Source organism: Cyprinodon variegatus, unplaced genomic scaffold (genome assembly GCF_000732505.1).
Source record: "Cyprinodon variegatus isolate N-32 unplaced genomic scaffold, C_variegatus-1.0 Scaffold432, whole genome shotgun sequence".
Taxonomy (NCBI): Eukaryota; Metazoa; Chordata; class Actinopteri; order Cyprinodontiformes; family Cyprinodontidae; genus Cyprinodon; species Cyprinodon variegatus.
In genome coordinates this window covers 67,587-92,608 of record NW_015150885.1, presented here as the reverse complement: position 1 = coordinate 92,608, position 25,022 = coordinate 67,587, and the positions used below count along the sequence as shown (strand labels likewise).

At 37.1% G+C, this 25,022-nt stretch overlaps 1 protein-coding gene across 2 annotated transcripts; it reads left to right on the top strand.

Moving 5' to 3' along the window:
• Window positions 1-879: 879 nt before the first annotated feature.
• On the top strand, window positions 880-21,669 carry gad1 (glutamate decarboxylase 1). 2 transcript variants are annotated; one of them, XM_015388701.1, is made up of 17 exons: window positions 880-1,318; window positions 2,055-2,156; window positions 3,371-3,433; window positions 5,207-5,362; window positions 6,506-6,748; window positions 6,830-6,920; window positions 11,780-11,892; window positions 13,921-14,036; window positions 14,151-14,230; window positions 14,323-14,377; window positions 14,737-14,853; window positions 14,966-15,030; window positions 16,686-16,764; window positions 16,878-17,027; window positions 17,118-17,225; window positions 17,385-17,474; window positions 18,604-21,669. In XM_015388701.1, exons 2-17 carry the CDS (start codon window positions 2,069-2,071, stop codon window positions 18,775-18,777), a joined length of 1,788 nt encoding a protein of 595 aa, XP_015244187.1. In that variant the 5' UTR covers window positions 880-1,318; window positions 2,055-2,068; the 3' UTR covers window positions 18,778-21,669. The 2 variants fall into 2 exon arrangements, with proteins under 2 accessions (XP_015244187.1, XP_015244186.1); XM_015388700.1 differs by lacking the exon at window positions 880-1,318 and having other exon boundaries at window positions 1,975-2,156.
• Window positions 21,670-25,022: the final 3,353 nt, after the last annotated feature.

Genomic DNA, 25,022 nt, shown 5'->3' with positions numbered 1-25,022 from the left:
CTTGAGTAAGCCTGTTTCCATCCTGTTTCCCAGTTTTTCTGGTTAGCTTAGTTTCTGTTTACATAACAATCAAGTCTTTCGTGTTGCAGACTCTAAACCAATCTAAATACATTATTTGCCAAATTAGCTCTGAAACTGCAACACCTGAGTGTCTCACAGCAGGTAAACAGCGTGGACAAGCCTGAATGTCCTGAATGGGAGAGTTTAATGGAGCTGTCCAGTGCTGAAACCCCAACCATCTATCCCCGGTTTTAACTACGGTGTGCAGCTCAACATGTGACTCGACCTTTTTAATCGGCCTCTAACTCGATTTATCTCCAACTGAGGCAACAAATCACCGCTAAACTGCGAGTGTGTGATCTTTTCATGCGTTAGGTTTTGTGTCCACTAGTGTCCCTGTCGTCACGCGTGCAGCAGAGGCGTTCCAGATTAATCCTCAGTTGTATAATTAGATCCGTGAAGGTGTTCCTTTTTTTTTTTTAATAGAGTGGCCCACTTGTGCTCCTACCTGAATCATTTCTGGGTTCTCACTGCCACCTTGTGGACACATTTTGTCCTGCTCATTGGATGTGTCGCAGGTTATATCAACACCTGTCGGTCTGCAGTTGAAGAATGGAAATAAGATGTGACGGGCGCAAAATAATTAGGCGCATGTTCATATCAAGTTGAATGATTATGAACTATTCCGATATTGTTGAAAAAAATGAAATAAAAGTTTTCAGAGAGGATGCATTTACACAAATTGCCCTAATTAAATCATATTTGGGTGCTTTCTCTCATACCCCCCCTCCCCAGAACAAAACCAAATCTCCTCCCTCCTCCCTCCTTCTTCTACCCTCATCCCTCCTCACGTAGTGTGTTTTTTTCCATCTAGCACCAAACATCATGTCCGTGACCAGGAGCACAATCAGACCTTAATAGAAAGCAATCATCACTCCGGGGAAAGTCGCACTTTGGGGCCGAAAGCGGCGCCATTTGGAACCAAGCGCGCAGACAGTCTGCAAACAGCTGCCTTTGCTGCACCGAAGCAGCTTCAGGTGCTGCTCCAGAGCTCATTGCTGTGATTCACCGGTGCGCCTATACAAAAACCAAAAATTGTTTACTTCCTTAGAATAAAAGGAATTCAAAGCTCTATCTCTACTGGTGATCGGGGTCACCTTGAGTGGGATCTATGGGAAAACTGGAGCTCAGCTTTTCTCCTCTTCCTTGCCTCGGTGTAGTGGGAGCTCTCCTTCAGGATTTATTTTGGCTGTAAATTCACACTTTTTTCATTTTTGGGGGGGTACTGCACTTGGTCACCTGGACACTTTTCACCACGGTAAGTGGGCTTATACATTTTGGAGTTGGAACATTGAAAACTGAAGCAGCTCATTTACCAGAGATGCTCTAACAGGTGTTTTTTTTTCCCCTTCTACTCCTTTTAATAGATGGTAACTGGTTGTTTGTCTGGTGTTTGTACAGATTTGCTGTCTTTTTATGCTACATAAGTTCCTTGTTTCTGAAAACAAAACAAAAGAAAACAAATTAAATTATTAGGTTTTTATTTTTTTATTTTTTTTACCTATAACCCGAAATAACCTTGAACCAGTCTTTTGTCATTCAGAGGCTTTAGGACCATTCCATTAAAGGCACAGAGAGTGAAATGATTGTAATGTTTTAATAACCTTCCTTTGCCTTTTGCCTCTGTTGTATTCTTATTTTTATTTTCAATTATTGAAGACGTCAAGATGACCAGATGACTGTGATTGGAAATATTAAACACGTGTCTATGAGTGAACATTAGGTCATTAAAACGAGGATTTATTATTTCAAATAACGGTTTCTGACATGCACTTTTTGTTGTATTGCATTTTGCATTTTGGATTCTCAACTTCTGAGGCGGAATGTGTCCTTGTTCAATATGATCATCTTGTTTTTTTGAGTGATTCATATTTATTTGGGGATATTTTACTAACCATTATCCTTCCCTTTCAGCTTTAAAAGAAGCAGGGAAGAGAAAAAGGGAAAAAAGAGAGAGATAGAAAAGTCACCAGGCTTTCTTGACTCTGGCTCAGGGTCTCTGGGAGTGATGGCGGCGTCTGCACCTTCTTCCTCCTCCTCTTCCTCCGTCGCAGGAGCGGATCCCAACTCGACAAATTTACGGCCGCCGGGCTCAAGTAGGTCCATCAGCGATAAAATGCTTTTTTTCACTTGTGCTATTTACTTTGTGGCCATCAGCCATTAATCATTTTCGTCGATGGGGGGCGGGTGTGTGTGTGTGTGTTGGGTTGGGGGGGATAGAGGGAGGAAAAGAGGGCGGGGGTAAAAGTCTATTGCTACAATTCACTGCCTCCTTGGTGGCAGACAAAACATACCCTGGAGGCATTATTATTACTAGAATTATTATTATTATTATTATCATTATTATTATTCTTCATTCATTCATTATAATGGATGCACTCTGCATCATTGAATGAAGGTGCCCCTGATTGCCAGCTAATTCAGTCACATTAAACGGACTCTAATGGCTCTCTAGAGCATTGTAGCTTTTGGGACAAGATGGAAAGAGAAAGAGACCACTCAGCTCTGCCAGGCTTTTGTTATCAGTCGCCTAAAGCTTTTTAAAAAAATACAATAATAATTTAAATATCGAGGATAATTTGAAATATTTTTTTTATTTGGTCATGCATAAGAGATATTATATTATTTGAATTTTTAAGAGAATATGACGCATATTAATTTCCCTATCTCTTTTTTTCTGACAATAATTAAGCCCTTCATTTATCTGACTACTTTTGCGCCCAAAATGAATTTCCCGGTCTGATCCGTTCACCCATCTGCAGCTTTTTGGGGAAAAATCTGTCAAGGTGCGCTGAGCAGTTGGGGCAATGATCTGTCTAATGGTCCGAGGCAAGGGTTAAAATGGGATGTGGGAATAGAAATGATCACCAAATCCTCCCCCACCCCTCCCTGAAATAGCATTCTATTGAGAATTGTGTCTTTTGCTTTCCATCCAAGGTGCCCCATCCCCTCTGGAAGCCCCTGATAACGCAGTAATTCTCTATCTGTCATCAACCAGACGCCTGATGTCTGCAGAAGCCCCTTTTTTTTAACCAGCATTTTTGCACTAACAGTCCAGCAAGCTGGTCCCTTCTTTAACGTCTAATTAATGTAGAAGGCCCGTGGATGATGAACGGGTGACGCACGGTTGACCATGCAGGGAAATCCTGATAAATGCAATAATGCTAATCTTAAAAATATAATTATTTTTCCTGCATGCTGTATCACTGGATCTCACGCACATTTCCATATAATAAGCAAGTCCAAAACGTAATGATTATAAGGAGAGTATATTTCTAAAAGACATTATTTCCCCTATAAATAATGTCAGGTTATGATGCGTGGTGTGGAGTTGCTCATGGATGTACCAGGAAATTGGGAATGAAGATCTGTGGTAAGTTATAATTTTGTTATTTAATTTTGTAAAATGATACACCAAACATCGTTTATCTTTGAAATAATTGCAGTCAAATGCCATTTATGAAGTACCTCCTGTGTGTTAATTTTAATATAATGTTAAGTTTAAGCAAAGGGCTCCAGATTTCTCCAGTTCGAATTAAACATCAATTTCCCCCCAAAACAAAACACATTAAACTCCCTTTAGCTTTTCCTCTATTCTGTGGAAGACCGTGCATTTATCAAGGAAGAATAGCCTATATACTTTTTGAATTAAATGAATCAAATAATAAAAAATGGCTCACATTTTAAGCATCCTGTTAATGTTCCCATTCTCATATAACTGTAATGAATTACACTGCGAACCTGCAGCAGTATGAGGTAGCTTCACAAAAGTTAAACAAAAAAGAAATCCTGATAATTTTGCCCTGAAAAAAAAAATCTTCAGATTTAGCAACAAAGTGAAAAAAAATTCTACAGTTTTTGTGTTTGGCAGCACGTTTCTTGTGCTGCCTTACTCTAGGCTACTCACTACACTGCAAAAAAATGAAATCTAAATAAGTCATTTTTTTCTTGCAATAAGTGCTTTTTTCTTGAAACGAGGAGGTAAGTGAGACACTTTGCCAATGGAACAAGACAATTTACATTTAAAATAAGAAAAAAACAATTTCATCGTCCTATTTCAAAAGCATATTATCTAAATACACTTAATTTAAGCCATTTTTGCTCATTTCTAGAACGTTTTTGCAGTGTAGTTGTCACTACTTGTGACGAATATATATATATATATATATATATATATATATATATATATATATATATATATATATATATATATATATATATATAAACGAAAAAATAATTTAACTGTAGAGCATTTCAAACACAATGAAAACGCATCCGGGTTTATCCACTGAGTCTTGAGGGGAAGAAATGACAGAGCAAAATTATATTGATAGAATTAGTCAATTTCCGCTTTAAAAGTTTATTTCCAGTCTCTCTCTAGCCAATCAAAGACGCGCTGCATGTTGCGCATCACGCACCAGTGCGCTGCGCAGCTTTCTGCTCTCTATTAAGGCCATTAATCAGGCTACCTTAAATGATATAAAATGTCAATCACAACAAAATAAGCAAAAAGTAAATAAAATTTTAATTCAAAAAAGGTTTAAAAAAACAACCCACTGGACTTTATTTCCAAAGTTTTTTTGTTTTTTTTACTTTTTTTGGAATAACTATGACCTGGATGACTGAGAATCTTCACCATCACACAATTATAAAAAAAAATATTAAAATTATAATAAAGCAAAATTATGCAGAACTTTAACATTTTATAGATTGTATTCTTTTATTATCTTGATGATAGACTCCAAAAGGCCTGCTGAAAGGCGCTCCTGTGGTTTTTCCTTATATAGCCTGTTGGGCTCCCCACTGCCAGCTGCTGTGAAAAATCTCACGCTTTAATGGGGATTTACAGCCTGTACATGACAGCGGTCTGTTTTTGCTTGACTGGAGTTTGGTGCTGATGTCACCGCGGGGCTAACCTTCCTGAGCCCCCTCCCCCTCCACCTCCAGCATATAAATAGGGGACGGATGGCTCACTCTGAAAATAGACCACTTCGGAGAGCAGGGGGGAGAAGATCTTTTTTTTTTTTTTAAAAAGCAGGAAAAAACACGTTTCTCTGAGCTCTTTTTCTGCCTTTTTACACATTCCTGTCCTGTTTGGGCATGTTTGGCCATCCTTCGGACACGTCTCCTACTTGTGATCGTTCAGGGTTTCTGCAGAAGAACAACAGTCTGGAGGAGAGGGGCAGGACTGTGGGCTCCTTGAAGGAGCGCACGGCTAAAAACCTGATGGCCTGTGATAACGCAGGAGGAGATGCGCATTTCAGGCGGACTGAGACCGACTTCTCCAACCTTTATGCCAGAGGTAAGTTTCTGCAAAGTATCTTAAAGCCTTTTAAAAAAGATTTAAGCATCGGGACTTGTTGCATTTACTGGCATTTCTTATTAAGCTGGTGCAATCAAAGTTACAAAGATGGATAAACAAAACATAAAGGCTGTGATGCTGCTGAAGCACATGTTGATGTTTAGTAGATGCAATATATGAATCAATAAAAAAATAAGATACATTTTAATACTTTTTTTATGACTAAAATCTAAACAGTGTGCTTTGGAACTGAATTTAGCCATCTCATTCTCATATCTGACAAAAAGAGTCAAGTTCAGCCTTTAAATGCAACATCAATGGGATTCATTCATTCTGCTGGAAAGTTCTGGAAGAATCTGTTGAGGGGAACACCTCACTGCAGACTGCTCAAGAGGAAGCATTTGTTGAAAGAAGTTATTAATGCAGTTTGCTGCATGCCATGGATGGTCTACAGCAATCACAAAAAGTGTTCTGATCTGACCAAAGATAGACTTTCGTTTCTACAAGCAAAAATACAGGTATGGAAACGAAAGAAGTGAAACATCACCCAGAGTACCCCAGTAATATAATAACACATGGCAATCACAGAGCAGTGCCTCAAGGATAGTATTTTTCCACAGGACAAGGGAGCTGTTCAGTTTTTAGAAAGGTGTAGAGTTTCAGAGGAGTCAATACCAGAATCGAGACTGCAATAGACTAGAATGGAGGTTCCAAATGAACCAGTTTACAAGGGTTTTTCAATACATGCCAGAATACACAAAGAATGCATTTAAGGTGGGGAGTGGTTAGGGCACAGAGCTTCTTGAGGTTCTGAGTTCAGCCCCACTCCCACAGACTGCCACTCTGGTTCTCTGAGCAAAACCCTTAACCCCACATAGCTGCCAAGGCACCCCACGATGGCAGCCCACTGCTCCCCAAGGGGATGGGTTAAAAGCAGAGGTAAATTTCTTCAATGTGAGGTCAATTAAGTGCAATTGTTATTACTATCTTTTATTATAACTTAATTTTTATATGCTATTCTTTTACTATATGTCTATGAACTAGATTGAGCTGAATATATATTTTGTCAGTACATATAAATTGAACACGTCTGTGCTTCAAAGTCACTACCTGAACTGAATTCAAGTCCTTTCCTTTTTGCAGATCTGCTACCTTCAAAAAATGGAGAGGAGCCAACCATGCAGTTCTTGCTGGAGGTTGTTGAAATCCTCACCAGCTACATCCGGAAGACCTTTGATAGATCCACCAAGGTCCTTGACTTCCACCATCCTCACCAGCTGTTGGAGGGCATGGAGGGCTTCAACCTGGAGCTCTCTGACCAGCCAGAGTCTCTGGAGCAAATTCTAGTGGATTGCAGGGATACTCTGAAATATGGAGTGAGAACAGGTAGGAATGCTGAGAACGCCCCTGTTCGATGGCTTCTTTTAATTCACAGATGGTTAAGTGTTTTCTCTTTATCACCTGCAGGACACCCCAGGTTCTTTAACCAGCTGTCCACTGGATTAGACATCGTAGGCTTGGCAGGCGAGTGGCTCACTTCCACATCCAACACTAATATGTAAGTACAGTTGGAATAAATCACTCTGTATTTGTTCCCATTTGCTTTCCAATGATCCATGAAGTGGAGATATTATCAGCTGCAGGAATAGTTGAAGTGATGGACAGTAATTACTGCCTTTGGCTGAAGAAAAACCCAGAACTCCCTAATGGACTGTCAATCCTGCAAAGAGATAAAAGAACATAAACGAGAACATTAGTATAGTTACGCCCACGCACTGTTGTCGATACTAGCCTGTGCTTTTAGGGGGGTTGCCGCATAATTCAACCCCACAGGCAAAGTAAATTGCATATTGATTAGCATTCAGCGTTTACATGGTGTCTTTGTTTCTTGTTATGCTAATTCTCCTGTGACATAACAATGCTCAGGATAGAAAAACTTGTCAGCTCACTTTGGGCTACATGTACATAATGTAGCTGTGTCCCTTGGTCTCTATGAGAGGTTTCCTCTCCTGCAATAAATCCTGTTTTTATACTAATTATTTCCCTTTATTCATTTCGTGTTGCAGTTAATCACAAAATGCTTGATTTAGCTATACTGGTGGTCTTCATTGTGGATGCACTTTGCAGCAATGTACCCCATAAACAGACACCATCCAGTGCATGAATGTAGGTATAACGTCAGCTCAGGGTTCCCAGAGGTCCTACAGACTGAGATCAATACCATAAACCTTAGATTTATTTCTATATTGTTCACCCTTTATGGCTTTAACTCTCTGATCGCTAAATCAAACTATCAACTACAGTATGTTGTAAAGCTGAAACACAGGAGTTGTTAAGATCCTGGGGCATAAAAGCTTTATTCAATGCCTATAAGAGAAATAACAAAATAAAGCAGAATACTTAGGCAGTCCTGCAGAAATTACTCTTAATTCAATGGATCTTTCATCAATTGAGGGATTTTTAGCAAAACAAAAGCAGACATAAACATCCAGTTAACACAAAAGCATATACTTGAAATGTTTGATTTTTGTCCTTTTGAAAAGCTGTTTTTCACAGTAAATTAGCCACAGTTAAACAGCTGCTTACTTACTTGTATATATGCATTAACCTTTAATAATAAGGGTTAATGATTGAGTGGATGGGTTTTCTTTTACTGTAATTGACTTTAAGAAAAAAAAAATAACACCCAGTCAGTTTAGGACATTGAGGCCACAAATTATTATTCTTTTCACACAGTAGAAAAAAACTTTTCACTCTTAGAGGGATTCTGAGCTCTACTAAAGCATCTGGGAAAACTTCTCACACCCCTCACACTTTTCATATTTCTTCATAGTAGTACATTAAAAGTAGTGGAAGGAGAGGGATGGAGGAGGTTTATAAATATTCATAATTACTGCTTTACTTTTCATGTCTTTTAGTCTTTGTAAACCCTGATCCACTCTCACTGTCCTAACAGTTTTAGAGTGGTTTCTGCTTATGCACATAATATTTAAATGACTGTTTATCCCCATGCTGAGTGTGAAGAAAAATATATAAAACATGAAGTTAAAAGAGCAGCAGGGTTTAGAACACTGGTTTGGAGCCGACATAAACATAAGTCCCAGTTTGAAGTGTCTTTCAGCCTCAGGTGGGTTTTCTACCAGTACTGTCCTGGATTTGCTCCACCCAGCTTGAAAATCTTCCACGTGAGGTGGCAGAATAATGCTACCACTATCAGGTTCACATTCAGTGAACCTGATAGTGGTAGAACTGAAACCAAATCGGACTGAGGTGAATAATGTCACATATTTCCTTACTTTGGATAAACCAGCTATAGAATTTCAGGTTACAACATTTATTGTTCCCGTGTAAGAACACATCATATAAAAGCATCAAATAACCATTGTCTATACTGGCTTATCGTAGCAGAGTCACACAGGAGGGTGTGGGGGGGAGATCTATATATTTCTAGAAGTCAGTGGCCAGATCCAGGGTACACCTTTGATATATCACCATTCTACAACAGAGCGATAAATCTAGTTGTAAATTACTAATAAACTACAGCCAAGGAGGTTTTCATTTGTAATGTGACAAAATGTGAAAAACTCAATGCTTCTTTTCTTGAAATATCAGATAAAAATTGCGTCTCTATGAAATCCTTTCCCTAAGTGGCAACATCACTTTGAACCTGTGGGAGGTTGCTTACATTCCAATTTACTTTTATTAATTATTCCATCATTCATAATTATCGCAGATTAATATTGACTGACACCAATAGCCTGACAATCATTTTCCGCTCTCTTATAATCGGAGTAACTGTAGCCTGTCTGCAGGAACGAGTGCAGTAAAATTAATGAATGGCACGTCTGCATTTCTGCCTTTAAAATGTGGAGCTTCATGGCAGATGTGCTGCAATCTTCCTTAGATTCATTTACTTGATTTGCATGAACGGAGGGTGTAGTTATATAATTAGAGTACTACTGGTCTGGAAAAGATGGATGAGTCTGCATGTACTGTAATTTCAAATTGACTGTGTTGCAGAGAGGCTTCACAATGCTTGTCTCATTTGAACAAGCTCCATATGCTCTGAGGAGATAAAAAAAAAATCCTGGAGCTCCTTGGAGAGCATAACAGCAGGTCATTGTTATCAGTTCTGCTCGGTTTTAACTAAATGATGCATTTTAAAGTAAGAAAGCAATAATAAAATCAGTCTTCTTCATCACATTGTGGCTGCGAATACTGAAAATGTTTGTGTAATCTTTAGGAGGGTTTATTATATTTGGAAAAAGATCATCACAAACATCATTATTTAATGTATTACACAACTGTATGTTACAAATTGTAATTCTTTGAGATTTTCATCAGCTTTTGATTAAAAAAAGAGAGATGAAAACACAAAACATACATCTAAGAACATGAAATAACTTTATTAGCAACTGAAGGCAAGTGTATTTATAAAGAATATTTCAGTGATTAAACAGGTCAAAGGAATGAACATGAAAAAAGGAAAAGTATATTGCAGCGGTATAAAGGCGATTAAATCATTTATGAACACCAATAATTAAAGACTAAAATGATAATGAAAATAACATGATCACAAAAAATGTTTGATTATTCAAAAGAAAATTTTAAAAAGTTGCATTAAAAACTTAACTAGTTTTGTCTACTAGTGCAGCCAAAGGCCAGTCTGAATAAAATGGTTTTTAATCTTGAATTAAAACAACTGAGGGTTTCAGAGCTTTAAAAGTTTTCTGGGATTGTATTCCAGTTTGTGGAGCATAAGAGCTAAAAGCTGCTCGTCCATGTTTGGTTATGGTCCTGGGTATGCAGAGTAAATCTGAGCCAGAAGACCTGAGAAGTCTGGGCAGTTGATACACGGACAACAAGTCTGTAATGTATTTTGGAGCTAACATTTCAGTGATTTATAGACTAACAGAAGTGCTTTAAAGTCCTGTCTCTGAGAGACTCTCTGAGAGAGCGAGTATGAAGATTTTAGCACTGGGGCATTGTGCTCCACTTTCTTAGTTTCAGTGAGGATGCAGGTAGCAGCAGCTGTTTGATTAACATCTTAGCCAGACCTGTGAAGACAACATTAAAGTAATCAGTTTTACAAACGTTGAACTCGTGAATTAATTTATAAAGGTGTTGCTGAGACATTAGTCACTTAATCCTGGAGATTTTCTTCAGGTGATAAAGCTGTCTCTAAAGGCACAGGTGTGAGTTCATCAACACACCCAAATTTCCAGCCGATTGAACGCTCTTCCTCTGGTTCCAAAATAAGCTGCAGAAAATGTGGCTCATCCATGCATTGGTCTCCTCTATGCATTTACCCAGCACTTGAACAGGTTCATAGTAGTGTTGCACCGATGCCAATTTTTTTGGACTCGGCTCTGCATTATTGGCTGATACCAATACCATCTCTTTGAAATTGATGTGTGTGTGTGCATACTACTTGAATGAATAAAATAATTGCCATCATGGCTTTGTCAAGCTGCTGCCTACCTTTGTGAAGCAGGAAAAAGATTAATACAAAGTGAATCCAGTAGAACTTTTTATTACCTACCTGGAATGGGTGACAATAGTTGAATAAACTTTTGGATCTCAAAATGGTATCGGTGCCCTATTTGTTGGTACTCACCGATACCACAAGTTTAGTGCATTATCTTGGCCCCGCCCGATACTGGTATTGGTGCAACAATAGTTCATAGTCACCAGGTGATATCATAATATAGCCGGTGTGTTATTTGCATTTAGTAAGCTATGCTTTTGTGTATTATAATCTGTGTATGTGGAGCTTGTGTGTATGGACCTGGAGGGGACCTAATATGGATCCTTGGGGAACACCTCATGTATTTTGTGGTCTCTGATGGGGTTATGTACTGACACAAACATGTTCTTAAAAATGTTTTTAAACAGTCCAGTGCTATATCAGAAAAGCCCCCACAGTTTTTCAACCACTAATAAAATAGTCCTAAACAGTATCAAATGTTGAACCAGGGTCCAATAATACCAGCACTGTGGCTCCACAGTCTGCATTTCACACAGATACCATTGAACATTTTGACAAAGGCAGTCTGTTCTTTGAGCACGAAAGCCTGAGGAAGGCATGGAAGCAACTGGTCATTGTTAGGAAGTTATTTAACTGTTAAAACACAGCCTTTTCAACTTTCTTATTGATGAAGGTACAATACAGCTTGCAGTGTCTTTTCAGTGTCACACTTAAGCTGAAATTTCACACTTTAGTTTCTGTTGATACAACTTTTTGAGGTGTTCCTACCCATGAAGTCATTGTATATCTGTACTATGATAAACCTAATGCTGACATTGTGATTTGTTGAAGTCAGTGTTACTTTAAGCCATAAAACTGTGCTGTTTTTTTCTGTAGGAAAAGTCTACAGGTTGAATTTTTACCACTTGTGATCATTTTGTCTGCTCTAGGTTCACTTATGAGATCGCCCCTGTTTTTGTGCTAATGGAGCAGCTGACACTCAAAAAGATGCGGGAGATAATCGGCTGGCCCAATGGAGAGGGAGATGGAATATTTTCTCCAGGTAAAAGCATAACCAACGCACACCTTTTCCACAGACCCAGCTAACACGAAGCATGGTATCTGTTGCACTTCCATTTAGGTCTTGATTTGCAAATAATACAATTATATTTCTGCTTTGACTCAATGCGGTCATTAAGGTGATTAAGGTCCCCTATATCATTCTAGTTGCTCATGCTTTCCCTTCACTTTCTCAGTAAACAAAACTATTTTTCCCACGGCCAACTAGTGAACTGCATCCTGTTTTTCTTTTCTTACATTGATTAGAACTGCTCCTGAGCAGGGACCAGCTAAACAGGTCCCAGGCCAGTTAAATCTTTAATGGAAACACTTGTAATGCGGGTTGAGTAACTCGCTGTGCCATGCGTTCATGTAGTTGTGTAGGTTCTCCGTTATATGAGGCTGTATGGTCATTGCTGCACAGACTCACATAAACAACACTGTTCAGTTTGGGTTTCGGTTTTCTGTCTTTAGGATGAACCAGTTTTTGTTTGAGTCTGTTGTTTAGTTTGAAAATGAACCAGTATGTTGTATTGCGACAAAATCCTTCTGAGTTTCACAGTAATTCCTGACACATGGAATTATAATGTTTTTGCGTCTCTGTTTTCTCCTCTGTGTTTGCAGTGTTGTTCTTCCTGCTAATTCTTATTGGGGCCAAAATAAACACCCAGTTTAGATAACCACATGTTTCAAGTGATTTCCTAACATTATTTCTGTATTATTAATTTCTCCTCTGTAATCAGTTTTCTAACTTTTTCTAAGTTCTATAAACAGGAAGTATATGTTTCAGTAGGTAATGTAGCTATTTTATTTGCATTTGATTTGGAATGTGTGCAGGAAAAGTGATCTCCATGCTGCTTAAATACATCAGCCCTCCAACTAGTGGTTGTTGTGATGCGAACTGTCAGAATTGACAAAGACTCCTGGATAGGTGTCTAAACGTATTCAAAAACTGAGCGAAAGTCTGGTTGCCTTCCAACTTAAGCATGCTTTGTGGTTACCATGGCTGGGATGACTGAGAATTTACGCAGGCATTTTGCGAATACGTTTCAACACCTATTCTGGAGTTTTTGTCAATTCTGGAAGCTTTTAGTTGAGGCCCTTCCTCCTATGGGAGCATTCCAAGTCAGATGCAAATAAACAACCTGACCATCCCTCTTCTGGGTCAATAGTCTATTGTTTAATGTGAGTTGTTAACATGTTGGCCTGCATCCCGATGAGATTGCTTGCTTGGAATTTCTATGGAATGAGTTTCAGCGCCTAATTAAATGCTGGGAACCTGAAACCAACCCTCCCCCATTCTGCTCAGTGTTAGCTTCTCACTTTTAACATAAACAGCCACCTTCACTGCACCCTGTCCTTTAGAAATTAAACATTGTTGTCATCAAATTTGTGTTGTTTGCTCTTGAGCTACTAGTAGACTGCTAAATTTTGCCCTGAGCTGCTGGTTTTCCTGTACTCTCAATGTGTTAATGCAGTTTCAGTTTGGTTTCTCCCATGAAGATGCCAGAAAAACCTTGCATTTAACGGTATAAACACTCCTTTAAGCTTTGATTTTGGTGTTCTGTTTCCATTTCAAGAAAGAGGTAAAACAGATTGGTTGATTCTGGTTGCCATTGATTTAAGCCTGTTTTAGTTGCTCTTATCGATGCATTTTTCTGTTGATATCTTTTTGCTGGTCATAGAAATGAGAAATGAAATGCAGAATGAATTCAGTCATTAACAGTCCAGGTTTAATCGGAAAGCCAACGTTGTTGAAACCAGTCAAGCAGAGAGTAAACAAAGCAATGAGAGGTTTGTAAATCTGTCTATACGCTACTTCAGAAGCATGAGGCAAAAATCTAAAAGAGATTACACTGTTGTGGACAAGCTCTGGATTTTAGGCCAAAAAGGGAGCAAAATGAGCAAAAGACATATACAACACTGTGTGGTAAGCAAAAGTATGTTGTCTTGCTTTTACTTTACTGTGGTAGAATGCAATTTCTCTTTCTGTTCATATGATGGTAAATATGCACACTGTTGGACTCTATAGGCGGTGCCATCTCCAACATGTACAGCGTGATGATAGCCAGATACAAGTTCTTCCCTGAAGTCAAAACCAAAGGCATGGCAGCAGCACCCCGGCTGGTGCTCTTCACTTCAGAGCATGTTAGTCCAAAATTATCCCTGATCATCTTAACTTATGCAAATAGGCCTAAGCTTACATTAAAGTGGGTTAATTATGTGTGACTGGTAATTTTTTTTGTTTTTTTGTTCCTGCAGAGCCACTATTCTATCAAGAAAGCAAGTGCAGCTCTAGGCTTTGGAACAGAGAACCTTATCCTTCTAAACACAGATGAGAGGTTTGTTTTAGCTTTGATCTCTTAAAGTTCAGCAAAGAATATTACAACAAAAATTATGATAATTATAATGATGCCTCCATTTTTCTTTCCAGAGGGAGAGTCATTCCTGCTGATCTGGAGGCAAAAGTAATTGAGGCCAAGCAAAAGGTAAAAGTAGGCCTCTAACATCACCTCTGAAATCTTTTTCTTTCCCTCTGTCCATTACTTTCTACAGTCAGAAACACTCATATGAGCTCCAGCTTTGTGCGCCAGGGCAGAGAGGCACCTTTAATGGGACCACTGCTGCCCTCACTTCACATTATCATGCTACAGTAGTTTTAAAATGCCTCACCAGGAAGTCATTTCTGTGATGCACAGAGTAGAAGAAATAGAAATGCAATGCAAAAAATGGGCTTCTTTAAAAATTTTTTTTCTCTGCACGTCTCTTTGACATAAGTCACTCTGAGCCAAAAAGAAAGCTGAACCTAGAGCTCAGACACCTTTTCTCTCCTGCTTTTGTCCTTCAGGGGTATGTTCCAATGTTTGTGAATGCCACTGCCGGTACCACTGTCTATGGAGCTTTTGACCCCATTAATGAGATCGCAGACATCTGTGAAAAGTATAACATATGGCTTCATGTGGATGTAAGTGAATAATTATGTTAATCACAACTCAAAATAAAATGTTTAATATCCATTGCACCACTTTCATCAGTAATTTTAGGGGTATCCTAATAGAGCATTTTGTACTGTGCAGGCTGCATGGGGAGGAGGTTTGTTGATGTCCAGGAAACACAAACACAAACTGAATGGAGTGGAAAGGTAAATTTAATCCTGGAATTTTATTCATTTGAAGACAATGTCTTATTCTGAACAAAGGATTTGCTTTTTTCTTTGTTTTGTTTTAAACAATAGTATGACAAAGTACATTATATGAAACATTTGGTATTTTTAAGTAAAAACTATATATGGTTTAATGAAGTGACCTCATTTTTTATATCCCATATGTAGATTGTACACGTAAATTGGCAGGACTTCACTTCTGTTTGGCCCTTTTTTTTCCACCCTTAATAAGAAACTGGTCCATAAGCTTTATATCAAATATATGATTAGCAGGTACTCAGAGATTCACTTCCATACAGAAAGCCGTTATTCTTATCTTCAGGTAACACAGAGTACATGTCAGATTAAATTATACTACTTATACTTCAGCGAGAGTATCTAGGTGTTACTTTATTGTATGTCTTGTACCATGTCCGTTGGTTGTGCTGTTCTTTTTACATCTCTTTGCAGGTGATGAAGCAGACTGAAAATGTTTTATCATCTCCTCTTTCTTTCATCTTTTTTCTCTTTTTTTCTTTCCTGTTCTACTTACATTGCAGTGTCCATATAATCTGTAAAACTCCCTGCATAATTATAATAAAGCAATTTATATGCATGAAACAAGCAGAACACTATGGCAATAGCCCTACTGCTCCACTTGTGAAAGTAAAATCTGTTGGGCTCTTTTGGCATCAAGACAATTATTATTATTGCCACATTGCCAGACAGGACACTGTAAAAAATAAAAAATAAAAATAAAATAAATCTATGATTACAAACCAGTGGGTGAAACAAATATTGGCTGAACAAATTAGAAAATGGGGTATTCCCTCTGTCGGAGGGACCTTTCTGGTCATTGTGTTAACATTTGAGTAACATTTATATTGATTTTATAGCAGCAGCATATATGTCTTATGTATTGTCTCTAAAGTGTGATGCTCCTGCCACTGATTTCGTTTTACAAAGCAATCATATTTGACACGTAGAAAAAAAAAAAAGTTAGCATACTATCCATGAAGAGAAGTGATTTTTAATACATGGCTGAAATCCAAATCAGATATTCAGAAATGTAACACTGTCAGATGTTTCACAAAGCATTAGATCTCTCATCTATAGGGAGAATATTTAAATGCTAGATTTAAGACATAAACCCAATCACTCAACTGTGATCACTGCTTGCTTTTAGTTTTGAAAATGTAAGAGATGCATATTTCGCCTGGACATTCAGAATTTGTATTACACGAAAGAGAAGCATTATTGTAATTATATAATGTATACTTTTTCTTCTTTCAATTTCTCGTTTAAAAACAGTTGACCAAAGTGCTTCACGATTACATCAACTACTAAAAATCAGCTACTGTAAAATGACAATGACAATAAATACATTTTCTAAACAGACCGGTAATCATCGACAAATGCTGCTATACGCTGTACGTGTTTTTTTAAACTAAGGGAACATCATCGTATCATGCAAATTAGTTGCATAAATCATAATAAGGCTTCAGCTTCTTCCTCTTTAAAGGACTAATTATCTATAGGTTGCTCTCACTGAAACCATGTCCTTATAATTTGTCTTTTGTTTGATGGTTGATTTTGCTTACTTGACTCACTCCATCCCTCACACAGATGTGATTACTGTTTCCAAATCTTTGCAGGGCAAACTCTGTTACCTGGAACCCTCACAAGATGATGGGAGTGCCACTGCAGTGCTCTGCCGTTCTGGTCAGAGAGAGGGTAAGTCTTTGTTGTCCACTCTTCCACCTGTGCAGATACTACTGTTATCACCCAAGTTGAAAGTGGTGCACTTTGCTACAGTTTGTCTCTTATTGTCATTGTTCTTTCTGCAGGGGCTATTACAAGGCTGCAACTCCATGTGTGCAGGTTACCTGTTCCAGCAAGACAAACAGTATGATGTCTCATATGACACAGGGGATAAAGCCATTCAGTGTGGCCGCCATGTTGATATCTTCAAGTTCTGGCTCATGTGGAAGGCTAAGGTTAGAATTTATTTGATTTTGCTTATTGTCAGACTGTCCCATATTTTACAACTGAATGTGATTTCATTTTTCTTTTGTCTACAAAATTAGGGAACCGTAGGATTTGAGCAGCACATTGATAAGTGCTTGGATCTGTCAATGTACCTCTACGACAGGATCAAAAACAGAGAGGGATTTGAGATGGTTTTCAAATCAGAGGTAAGGTTAAAGCTGTTTCCATGCTTCCAATTTCCAAAAGGCTTTTATCTACCTAATGAGGCCATATTCATGATTACGCTGGTTTTGGAACTGATTAGATCATTTTACTTTGCTGACACAGTGACAAGCAGCACCGTTTCAAATGTTTTCTCTTATCAGCCACAGCACACTAATGTCTGCTTCTGGTACATTCCACCGAGCCTTCGCGGCATGCCTGATGGCAAAGAGAAGTGCGAGAGACTGCACAAGGTAATGACTCATTACTCTGCAAATTAAGGCTCTTTGCAGACTCCTCTCCTGACACATGGCTCAGTCATGAACACACTCACATGTCAATTGGAAAGAAGTCTTTTAGTGGTTCACAGAGCCACGCAAAATAATTCACACCTGTCATACATTTTATATTTTGAAAAAATTGTATCTCTTTAGGGCAATTTTATGTGAGAACAACTTGTAAGACGGAAAGGATGTTGTTTTTTTGCTTGAAATGCATTTGTATAAAATCCCAAAGACTTTCTTGATAGGTTTGTCCTCTAGGATATCAGTCTTTTATTTTCTAGTAGTTTTAGAGTTAAACAAGATCAAGCTCTTACATACAAAGGAATTCATATGTTTTCTTTAATGTCCCATTTAGATTTGATGGAAAATTATGTTTATAAAGCAGGCAGGTTGAAAAACAAAGACAAAAAAATAAACTCATTATTAGTGTTAAAAAAAAGTACTAATGCTTTATTTTTGACCTTTACATTTGAAAATATTGCTAGAACTTTGATAACTTTTAGCCGAAGTCATTAAATCCCACCGGGTCCAAAGAGCCCATTAAGGCTCATAAGGGTTAAAGTTGAGCCAAATTGTTTTACATTTTCAGATCATGGATTAAAAAGTGCTGTGTGAGATGTTTGAATTATTCCGTAAAAATTCAAAAAATATCAGCATGTTTGAATTATTGTTTTATGCTTCAGATCTCTTCCCAGCTTTCTTACTGACCCACCCTATTGGTTAACTAAAGTGTATCTAGCAAATCCTTGAGATCTTTAAAGAAAAGCTGGAGAATAGTTTATACATCATTGGACCTTGTTTTATGTTTAGATAACCTCAGAAGGCAATTAGTTTAAATGGATTTATTTAGGATTTTCTAAATAGAAATACTCACCACACTTTTCTACTCTCTCATTTAATTTAGTTTGAAAATCAATGTCATTTTCCCTCCTCTTCACAGTGAAGAACAATTTTCTTTTCGCTCTAATTAAAATCGCGCTAGTAGAGATTAATCCCTGTGGTTTTAACATGAGAAGGTTTGAAAAGAGTTAAAGGGTTGTCTGCTCCTTCTTAAGGCACTTTAGAATAAATTTCTAACTGCACAATATTTGCAATATAGGTGGCTCCCAAGATCAAGGCTTTGATGATGGAGTCCGGCACCACCATGGTTGGTTACCAACCGCAAGGAGACAAAGTCAACTTCTTCCGCATGGTGATCTCAAACCCTGCAGCCACCAGGTCAGACATCGACTTCCTGATCGAGGAGATTGAGCGACTGGGCCTTGAACTGTGAGAGACATCTGCAGATCATGTTCTCCAACAAGAACGAGCCTCAAGCTTTGCTTTATGCTCCATTTGCCTTTTAAGAATATTGAAATTTATGCTTACAGGTGTTTTCTGGTAATGCACAACTAATAATAGTAAACCTGGCGTGTTTCTGTCAGTCCTGTCTTTAGCAAAAGTGATGTATGTATTTTAAAACATTTGCACATCCAACAAAAAAAGAAAGAAATAGAGCACAGTGGCATTCTTGTTTGTTATGCAAAATGGAAATAAACCCCATCGTCAAGGTGAGGAAATTGAAATGGGGCCATTTTCATGTAGAAATAAACCTGTTTACAAAGAAAATGAAATATTGTAAAAAAAAAATAAATAAAAAAATCTATTCATAGATTACATAAAGCTATGTTAAAATTAGTATATCAAATACATTAGATGATTTATAAAAGAAAAATAAATGTTTTATTGTTTAGAGAATAACAGATGGCGGAGTCAGTTTAGTACTGTGTGCATAAATATACATACATTAACTATAATATTATATGAGATAAGAAATTAATTGAAGGCAATTTGGGGATTTAATCTTTTCTTGTATTTTGATGATGCTACTAAGAGAATCAGTTACAAAAAATGTACATAAGAATTTAAAATGCAAACAGAAATGTTGGATGTTAATGCACAGACACATCCAATGCTTGAACTATTTGGAAGTAATTATTTTACTTTTTTTTAAGATCAACTGAGAGTTTTGAATCATATGTTATCAACTGCTAACTGTTAGCTGGATTTATGGAGCCTAAGGCATTAATCACTTAACTTTACGTAAGCAATAACATTGTATTTTTTCATTAGTAGAGATCCTGACAAAATCATTTTTCAGATTGTGTGTAATATTAAAGAAGGGGATAGACATCTTTTTTTTTTTTTTTGCCTTGATCTAAAAGTTATTGTTAGCACAGCAGCTCAGGTGGCAGCTGCAGGTAGATAGAAAAGCAGCAGGTGCAATTATTTGTCACTTCTTATTAGATTTTCACCAGGTATGCTGATGACAACACTATGTTGTTTAGCTCAGTCTTGCAGAGGGAATATGTTCTGTATTGGAGATTCGTTTCCATTATGAGTTGGTTACCAACAGCGAAAAGACACAGCCAGCTTCTTTGGTGCATGTTTGAGTCATTCCGTATTTACATCAGAAACCAGTACTGTGAGAATTTGCTCATCTTTTGGGCTCCTAGACAAGTATATGCTTCTACAACCATCATGTTTGAAAACTGTAGAAAGGTACTGTACCTTCGATGCACCTTGTTAGTTATTGTGACTTGAAAAATAAAAAAGCAAAACTATCAAAGATAAATAAAACAAACAAATGCATGTTTGGTGAGATGGTTGCCCCTTTTACAGATGTCTCGTTTTTATCATTTTAATCACACTTAAATGTTTGAGATCATCAAACATATTTTAAGATCAAATCAAGATAACTTGAGTAAATGTACGACACCATTTTCAAATTATTTTTTTTTATTAAATAAAATATACTCAAATTAATCTTCCCCCATGGGTAAAGGTAATATCTCTCTAAATGTCATAACTGATTGTTCTACCTTTGGCTTCATCAATCAGTGTTTTACATAACTCTGGGGGAATCTAGATTTTTTGACTCACTCTGCGTCAAACTGTTTTTTTTAATTAGGAAATGTTATTTGAGTATAAAAGGCCTATTTAATGTTATGCGATTGGACATAAACCAGATTTATATCTTGGCTTTAAATTGGCTTTTCCAAACTCTTATTTCCCCTTCAAGTATTCAATAAAAACTTGATTTTACTGGAGGTTGTTTGGAGCATTGTCCTACAGAATGACACAAATTCATTTTGTGATTAAGTTCAAACTGTTAGTCAGAGATTCTCCTTTTGTGGTTTTTGTTTACTTACACAGACACAGGTGTTCTTCAGTGATGAATTTGTTATTAACAGAAACCAGTTGCCTACAATACAGGTTCAAACCAGCAAGTGTGACCAGCTCAGAGCTCCACCTGGCTGCATGACGTAATGCTCAATGTTCACATACAGTAGAATATTCTAGAACTTTGTGGAAAATGCAAGGATCAGAAACTTCCAGAGAAATTCAGAACTAACCAGAACATTCAAGATCATACTGCAAAAAAAATGGTTTAAGATATTTGGGAAAGTTATAGAAAGTTCCAGAACAGGCAGGAAACAAGCAGGACAGTAAACAAATGAACCATTCTAGATTATTACACCCATTACACCCCACCGCCATGTTAGAGCATTGCTTTTATTTCTGTTTTTCTAAATTTCTTTGTCAGTCTTGCACCAGATACCTTTCAAAAAATCCACTTTTGTTTCTTCAGTCCAGAGGGTAATTTTTCCAAACCTCCTGGGGATTATAAAAGGTTATTTATAGGCTGTACATGTATTTCAATTTTTTCTCAAGAGGGGTTTCCCATTAAAATACTTCATTAGCTTTTTAACGAAAGCTAAATATTAGTGGCTTCGTTTTTTCACCTGTTCTTTATTTTCTTCAGATTGTGGCATGGGATTCATGTTGTCTTACTGCTTCTGTGATTGTTTTTTTTTTGTTTTGTTTCAAACATTTAAGTGTGAGATCCACAAAAAAAAAAATCAAGCAAAAACCAAGAAACAAGTGGCAAAATCATTTTTACAAGCCACTGTATCAAAAAAAATTGAAGAATTGGTGTGGTGTTTTTTTGTACAGTTAAAATTGACTTTGCAGGCTCAAGTTGAGTTGTGGACGGTGTAAGGATATGGAAAAGAACAAAATAAAATCTCGTAATGAAAGGCCCTTTATTAATAGCTCATTAAACCTATACTGCCAGTTTTTCTAGGATGAAAAGATTAAAAATGTCATAAAGAATAGAGAAAATTGAGAAAAAAACACATGTATTGCAGGTAACTATACTAACTATAGTTAAAAAGATTATTAGTTTAAAAAGTTTAAAAAGTGTCCAGGGCTTACCCCTCCCCTATGCCTGTATATTGGCCATGAAGAATATCCCACCACACTCTGACTCAATTAAAATTAAATTCAGATATATTTTTACATATAGCAAAAGGATATGCAAACTTCACAACACAGACACAAACATAAATAATTGAAATATAATAAATGTAATTATTATTAACTGTGTTGCATTCATCACAGACGTCACTTCACTAAATAAACAACTTATCTAAAGCAGTCAATTCAACCCACTGTTGTGACTTTTGTGTAGATTGTCTACTGTTATATTGCCTTTGTGCCAAATATGTCCTATTGCACAATGAACGACTTCTATATGTAAATCAAACATGCAGTATATCGTGTGACAGATCTATTATTACATTTTTATGGAGAGGCTTTTATTGTGTATAGTAAATAATCTTTTCTGTTTTAGAAAACTGCTGTAAAACTGCTTTTAGTATAATTGTGAACCCAAAAAGGGTTCCGTTACAGTCATAAATATATTCGTGGCCATTTTGCCTTCAAGGAATTGGGTTGAAGTTTGACTTTAGTGCAATCATGTAACCAAGTAATGTTGTTGTGATTCACTGATTAAATGTTATTCAAACCTTCTGAAAGTCTGGTTCCTGCTGCTGCTTAGGATGAAAACAAAACCTCACATTTCTTTACCATGTCAATGAGGCAGCTTTAGATTAAGTAACTTATGATACTATGTAATGTGAAGTTTACTGTAACAATAATATGCACAACTATGATGGGCACAAAATGCTTTCTATGAGCATACTTTTATGTGACGCAACACTTTGTTTATCATGCATTTTGGTTCAGACATGTAATGTATTTGCTACCATGCTAAGACTGAGTAAACACCTGAACATTCCATATTTTGTTGGATGGAGAGGTGAAAGATTTCTTGTAGTAGCCTACTTATTGTGAGCACCTTAACATGGATAAATATCTACTGTCTTCACAAACCTAATAAAGACATGAAGTGTAGAAACTCTTCAGGTGCCAATATTTTTGGTTTCTTTGGAACATTTTATGATTGTTATTATTTTGCAGCTCAACCAGGCGAGGAAAATGTGGAGTAAGTTTAAAAATGATATATAAATGTAAACAAATTCAACAAGCTGTTTCAAGTGCGTAAACAGAAAAAAGAAAAAGCACGAAAAACTGAAAGTGTTGTTTTTGAGGCAAACGGCAAACCCAGATATCACATTTGTTGTGCATAAAGCATCTAGTTTGTAACTGACAAACACCATGCAAACGCATTCATTCATAGCAAATCCAAAAAGTCCTGCAAACACAAACATTCGATTTTCAAACACAAAAATTAGTCTAGAAAACGTCAAATGAAACCAGAGGAATAGACACCTAGGAAGGAAAAATGCTGATATGGATAAATACAATCAGAAAGAATTGAGAACAGAAATGTGGAAACGCCTTGCAAATACAAAACAACTGCAAGTACATCAATTATGCTAACATACAAAATCAATGCAAGGGGAAAAAGCTGAAAGTATTTAAAAAAAAAAAAATTCAAGTTAAGAAAACCTGAAAAGTAGTATCACATAACAAATGTGCTCCAGACCACTAGGGGGAGATCAAATCACCCACACATATGGATATTACACACATGGATATTACTACAAATTTAAGTCCACAGACCAGATTTGTTGCACAAACACAATGGGAAGCTCGCCCAGAGGACACTTGAAGCGAAAAAAGGTACAGTACGTTTTCTGTTGAACCTTTTTTTAAACACTTAATCTCTCCAATCATCTTTTTTATATATTTACTAAGGGGCGGGGCCCAAATTAGTTTAATAGTATCTCTACCTAGTAGTCTGAAACACTTCTGTTTTGCTGGGCTATTTTGCAACTGCTGCTAGTATTTTCTCTTTGCATGTGCTTTGTATGTTTGCATCATTTATTGGTTCGAATCATATTTTCACTTCTATTTCTCAATTGTTTGCAGTTACAGTAATTCTCCAGTGGTATTCCTTTGCATATGTGTGGGGTTTTTTTCATGTTACTCTCACTTTTGTGTTTGTAGGGCTTTTTGAATTCGCTGTGAATTCAAAAAGCCCTGCAAACCTATCAGCAACCGTAGTAAAAACTTCTCCCCAACATCAGAATAGTCAGTTTCAAATGATTCACCCATGAGAACAAAACAATCTAAAGGAGAAATTAGTAAGAAATTCACAGTAAAATTTACCTAAATAATTTTCCTGTAATCAGGAAATTATGAAAACAAACAAAGAAACTAAAAACATGCTCATACAATTGCTTGTAAGAATAGCATACAGTCATATTCATTTTTTACCAAATGCACAGTTCACTGACAATAATAGGAAAGCTGGGTAATAAACAAGCACAAAGTTTTTAAAAGGAGCCCTGAAGAACTGCTGATTCTGCTTCTGCCGCGTATTTGGGTCCGTAAATCACAACGAGCTAAACTGTTAGTAAGTATTTTGGCTGATATGCAACTTTTCATATATTTTGACAGAGATGGTGTTTAGAATTATGAATTGTTTTTTGTATTTTTCCATTAGATTGGACCCTGTGCACATTCCTGCTTGTAAAATCAGTAAATGCCACATTCTGCCTACATCACCTTAAACAGTGACATGATGTGCCAGTACAGCAACACTACATGCAGGCTGAATTCAGTATTATAGCTTTCCCATGCAATGTGATTTTTTTTTATGTCTTCTATCCAGTATTGACTGGAGTGTTGGTAATGGTTATAAGGCATGTGCATGCATGGTGATCAGACTAAGTCTTTCTGCTTGGAGTAATTAACTGACAGCTGTCTTGGTGCAGGAGGCAGGGTACGCCTTGGACCAATCAAACATCTATCACAGGACAGTCACTTCAAAGAGCAAATTAGAGAAACTAATCAAAGTAAGATGCATGTTTTTGACCTGTTGAAATAAGACATATGTGTAGAAGGAGGAGAGCATTCACAGAACCTAAGGCAGAGTTCAAACCCATGACCTTTCTTTCTGCAAGGTAACAGGCTGCAGCGCTGTGCACTCCACGCCTGTCGTCTCTGTCAGCTGGAATAACAGATGTTGTAGTAGATTTTATACAATGGGATCTTAAAAGAGAAATTAAAATGTTTTATTTCTGATTTTCATGCAAAATCACTGCTATGCTTTGACAACTGAACCATAATCTTACAGGAATCATTAGGTGGCATAGATGTAGAAGTTCACTATTCAAACATTTTTGTCAGTTTTCTTTAGAACATCCTTACAGTCCTGTTAGCACC

Excerpts from the sequence above, each read along its gene's own strand:
- gad1 (XM_015388701.1), top strand. The coding sequence starts at position 2,069 with ATGGCGGCGTCTGCACCTTCTTCCTCCTCCTCTTCCTCCGTCGCAGGA. Across the intron at positions 2,157-3,370 it reads TTTACGGCCGCCGGGCTCAA|GTTATGATGCGTGGTGTGGA; the intron begins GTAGGTCCATCA and ends AAATAATGTCAG. Across the intron at positions 17,226-17,384 it reads AGATGGTTTTCAAATCAGAG|CCACAGCACACTAATGTCTG; the intron begins GTAAGGTTAAAG and ends TTCTCTTATCAG.